Source organism: Notechis scutatus, chromosome 5 (assembly GCF_049901735.1).
Source record: "Notechis scutatus isolate UNSWTSFEM ecotype Mainland chromosome 5, rNotScu1.2, whole genome shotgun sequence".
NCBI lineage: Eukaryota > Metazoa > Chordata > Lepidosauria > Squamata > Elapidae > Notechis > Notechis scutatus.
This window is the reverse complement of record NC_142013.1, coordinates 86,894,647-86,900,165: the sequence shown is the minus strand read 5'-3', so window position 1 is coordinate 86,900,165 and position 5,519 is coordinate 86,894,647. Positions and strand designations below refer to the sequence as shown.

General features: G+C 34.4%; 1 protein-coding gene across 1 annotated transcript in view; it reads right to left on the bottom strand.

The window, feature by feature from the left end:
- Window positions 1-77: 77 nt before the first annotated feature.
- TUBGCP3 (tubulin gamma complex component 3) overlaps window positions 78-5,519 on the bottom strand; it is a 69,614-nt gene continuing 64,172 nt past the window's right edge. The window contains exon 22 of the mRNA XM_026668888.2: window positions 78-1,101. Coding sequence (XP_026524673.1) covers window positions 943-1,101 — 159 coding nt within the window. The 3' untranslated portion in view covers window positions 78-942. The remainder of the gene's footprint in view (window positions 1,102-5,519) is intronic.

Here is a 5,519-nt window from a genome sequence, read left to right as displayed (position 1 = left end):
ATTCAAAACTAATTTTATTATATAATTATTTTTTTTAAGAACAGGCACTTTTCCAGTTAGAAGAAACAGATAAAGTGTTTGAAAGATAATTGTGTTTATTTTCTAAGATTTTACTTGTGAATATAACAAATGGATAATTGAATGACTTGATATATAGTGGCTTCTTTACAAAAGTGTTTCCCTGTAATATTTGGACAGCAATATATAAATATTTACAATGAAAAAATAGGCAAGGAAAGAGAAATAAGTAGTCTTCAATATCCAAATTAATTTTGCATACATCCGATTTGAACACAAAATACTTCATTCACATCTATTTTATATTTACAAGTTTAATTATTTGAGAGCACTGAATTCTTTATTTTAGGATATTTGTGCATGTTATGTGACTAATGTTTCTGTATAAGTTAAAAATTTTTTGGAAAAATAAATCATTGCTTTGAAAATGTTGAAAATATTGATGTAAGTAATTTATGTGACATATTTTCCCCACTAAAAAAAAACCAAACAAACAAAAAACACCTTGGATTTTTAACCACCAGCAAATTTTCATAAAACTGGTTTCCAAGTTCAAATGGAAACCTGGGAACACTGCTTACTATAAGTGGAAATGATGTCCTAAAGACAAATATAAAATTACAGTGGATAGTTCCTCAGGCGGTCCAAACAAAATATAGTGATTTTTCAATATCTTAACAAAACTGAAACAATTTAAATCCACTTAGTTGTAACACTTATTAAATACAGAAAGGAAACTTTTTTGCTTTCTCTACTGGTGTTGCACAACCACATGACTGAAAACAGGTTGTTTGCAAGAATGACAAACACTACTGCATGCCATTTGGTTTCATACTGTCAACCATCACAGCTACATCCAACAACAGTTACACTTTGAGTGATCCAGGTGAGTGATCCTGGTTATGCTTGCTGCAGAAAAAAAAATCATATGTGTGAATTACGCCGCCCTCTAGTGCCCAAAGATACCCGAAGTCTCGGTTCTCTGGCTTTATAATGTTCATTGAAATCCAGTCTAAAGCTAAGAAATTGGAGGCTTTCATCAGAATTGGTGGTCAGGAGCACCAAGAACTGCTGTACGATGCCCTGAAAGGAAAAGGGAGAAAAGATCAGAAGAAATTGATAATTTTAATGTCATAGTGGTACTAAATACTACCCTAAAGCAGGTCATGCACAACTTTTCAAATCAAGGGCCTTGTACCGAGTGTCAGGTTAACAGTCCCATTTCAAAAAGTATTAACCACATTACAAAAATCATAAAACATAAGCTCATTTTAAATTATTTAATGAAAGCTCATTCAATTCCTTTCTTTACTCATGAAAAACCAACTGTACTGTTCTCTCTCTTCCCCACCCAATTGTGTTACCTCAGATCCATATAAAGAAATAAAGAGGAAAAAATTATTTCCAAGTTAAAAAACGGATTGGTGATGGCTGTAAAACCAATAACTCCTTCAGAGAAATCCCTGCCTAAGAGGATTTGGTTTTAATTTTTGAAATGAGAAAGAAAAATAAGGAAAACCAGAAAAGAGGGCATGCAACATGTGGTGACTACCACAGGGAGGTTTTGAGCTGTTACACTAGACATTAGCGACCCAAAAGAAGAGCTCAGTGGAAAACAGATTAATTGCACAATTTGTGAGAGAAAACTTGTTGGAGACACTATAATTGGAAAGGACAAGGACACAAAACAGGTCCTTGACATAAGACCTAACAATTATGGAAGTCTTATCTTGGAGAATGACCAAGGCAGCTAGAAGGTGAAGAGAAAGGCTTCCTTTCTCGGAGTGAGGGCAAAAGTGATAAGGCTTTTTCACCAAACAAGCAACATTGCTGGAAAGTGTACAGAAAGAGGTGGGGAACTGAGAGAGGGAAGTGTTTAGGATATCCAAAGGAGAACCAGCATAGCCACAGCCAGTCGGATTACTTCCAACAAAATAGAAAAGCTGAAGGAGCCAGACGAAGAGATATGAGAGGGAAGTGTTTCAATTAGAAGCAGAACATCCTATTAAAATCACGCCTTAAAGACTTTACCTCATACTTTCCTGAACAGTATTGAAACAGCTGCTAAGAGAAAGTTCAAAAAGAGGAATTTATGAAATTTATTCCATGAGAGGTTAGCAGAAATCTGCGAGGAAATCTAAAAAGGAACAAGCCGATTCTTCAGTATTCAAATTATCAGTTTATAAGCAATTTAAAATGAATTTTGATTTCTTTAGAACAGTGGTTCCCAAACCTAGCTATATTAGGATATTAGGTTTGTTTATTTGTTTGTTTTTGAGGTAACAACACATGAACACATTACACAATCACAACAGGGACATTTAAACTGACTGTTTTACCTACATTGAGTAAAAGGAACTTTCTAATAAGTGGTTTTGGGTAATGAAGAAAAAAAGCTTGGGAAGCACTGCTTTAGAGAAAACATTAACATCTTACATATAATCTAAAGTCAGAAAATTCATCAACTGTTGAAAAAATGGACAGACAGGGCTAAGGAGAATTCCTTTAGAAGACAATGAAACATGGGCCTAGATCAGGTCTACTCATAGCTGCCTCAGGAGATGGAAAGTTAAAAAGCCTGTTCTAAACGCTATTTTAAATGGAGCCAAGATAGCAGATTACTTTGTTTTAAATAAGAATCCCCATATTAAATTAATAGGAGATGAAAGATTATCTCAAAGAAAGAGGGTATCTCAAATAAATAAATAAGCCTTAAGAAAACATATAACTTTTTTGGATAGGGAAAAGGGCCAAAACAGTGGTTAAAGAAAAAGAAAGATAATATAACCAGTTTCTTTAGTGAAGAAAAAAGAAGCCACATCAAAACTTACTGTTACTTAAGAAAAACTCCAATGAAAACAAACCAGAAATGAAAAAAAGAATGAGAAGTTGAAGAATGAGAGCAATGTTCAAAAGTATCTTACCAATGTTGGAAGAACAAATGGTTCCTTAAGAGAAACAATGAAAGTTGGTCAGAAGCCATTGGTTGATTATAGTAGATAGTACTGCTAAACTATGATTTTGATAAAGGTGGTTTTGATTGATTAAAAATAATTCCATGGTTTGATTATTTGGAACATGGAAAAATATGAGAGGATTGCATGAGTGACAATTATGGTAAGAGATAATGGGATCTATTTTTTCAACCAAGGGCTCAAAATGAAAAGAATAAAGAAACAGAAAGGGCAGGGATATATAGGATTTAAGACTGGTTCTGAAGTTAATTTAGCATATCATGATTAACTGCCATCAAGCATCTGAATATCATTTCTAAGGCCTTCAAGTCTTAGAATATGTTAGTGTTAGTTTATGCCATAGTTCTTGATTTCTTGTTCTTTTATTGTTGATGGCTGATCCTACAAGGCAAAAACTATCCACAACATCACTGCCAACATCAAGACTGGTTACTGTACCTGTTGTCATTAGTTTTCTCTTCTTTATATTTAATTTTAGTTTAATTTTTTCACTGTGTCCCTTATTAGAGCTTGCAGATCATTTACATTTTTATTATCATTGGTATACTATGTGCAGATGAAAAATGAATATCTAATGCAGTGGATATAAAAAATCTACATACCCCGCTAAAATGCCAGGGTTTGAGATGTAAAAAATCAAACCAAGATAAATAATTTCAGAATTTTTTTTCACTTTTAATAAGCTTTACAATTCTTGAAAAACAAACTGAAAACTTTTAAGAGAGAAAAAATAAAAAATTTACAATAACATGGATGCATTAAGTGTGCCCATCCTTAAACTAATACTCTGTTGAAGTGCCTTTTGATTTTATAAGAGTACTCAGTCTTTTGGGGTAGGAGCTTATCAGCATAGCAATCTTGCCTTGGGAATCTTTGCCCACTCTTCCTTGTGAAAGCGCTCCAAATCTGTCAGATTGCATCTACTGTGCTCTTTAGATCTCCCTACAGATTTTCAATTGGATTCAGGTCTGGGCTCTGGCTGGCCATCCCAAAACTTTGATCTTCTGGTGAAACCATTATTTTGTTCATTTGGGTCCTTCGGGTCATTCCTCTTCATCTTCAGTGTTTTAACAGAGGTTTGAAGGTTTTGTGCCAAAATTGACTGATATTTGGAACTCTTCCCTCCGTGTTGACTAAAGGACCAGTTCCAGCTAAAGAAAAGCTGTCAAAAGCATAATGCTGCCACCACCTTACTTCAAAGAAGTACTTTTGGTGATGCATAGTGTTGTTTTTGTGCCAAACATATTTTTTGGAATTGCGGCTGAAAAGTTTAACCTTGGCCTCATCAGACCATTACACATTTTCCCACATGTTTTTGTCAGACTTCACATAGGTTTTTGTAAAACAAAAGGCTTCTGTCTTGCCACTCTACCCCACAGCCCAGACATATGAAAAATACAGGAGATTGCTGCTGCATGTAGCACAACCAATACTAGCCAGAAATTCCTGCAGCTGCTGTAGGTCTCTTAGCAGCCTCTTGGACCAGTTTGCTTCTTCTTTTTTTCATCAATTAATCCAAAATTTCTTGGTAATGTCACTGTTGTGCCATCTTTCCTCCACTTGTTGAATGCCTTCATTGCATTCCATGGTATATCCAATGCCTGCAATTTTTTATACCCTTTTCCCGACTGATATCTTCCAACAATGAGATCCCTTTGATGCTTCATAAGCTCTTTGCAGATCAGGTCTTTTGCTGTAAGAGGCAACTAAGTAAACGTCAGAAAAATTCTACTTGAATGGCTGATCTTTGTATGGTGTTGATCAGAATTGCTTTAATTGATGGCACGTATGTATTGACTATTATTTGACATCAGTTTGAGTGTGCTTGGTTAATTCTGAACAGAGTTACATCCCTAGTTATAAGAAGATAGGTAACATTTTATTGTACATTTTTCTCCCTGCTAAAATATTTCAGCTTGTAGGTTATATTAAAGGTGGACAAAATTTGAAATGATTTATCTTAGTCTGATTTTTTTTACATCTCAAAACCTGGCATTTTAACAGGAGTGTATAGACTTTTTATATCCGGTGTACTGTATGAGGTCAGAAATATCTCCCTTTTATATTGAAAAATTCACTATGACAACCAGTCAAGTTTTGAAAGTTGTCAGAGGATTTTAAATATGAATTACAAATTGAAACAAGCCATAGGTGCTATCTGAGAGATTCAATGGAATTTTAAAAACTGTGATAAAGATTTATTTGGCACAAAGCTCAATGACTAGCATGTCAATTTTTAATGGTTTGCCAATTATGAAGCACCTCAAGAATCTATGTATATTTCACTTTTTGATCTGATGTTTGGAAGGAAAGTGGTGAGCTAAGAAATAATTTACAAAACTGATTCAAAAAGCCAAACGCGTATTTCAGCTGATCAAAAGATTGGTCTTGGGGAATTCCAGGCAAGGATGAAGTTATTTTATTGGTTTCCTCTTAAAGTCAACAAAATGAAGATTGCATGGAAGCCCCTTGCAAGAAAGAGCTGATGGAGGAACAGCAATTTGGGTAATTACTGATCTACTGAGA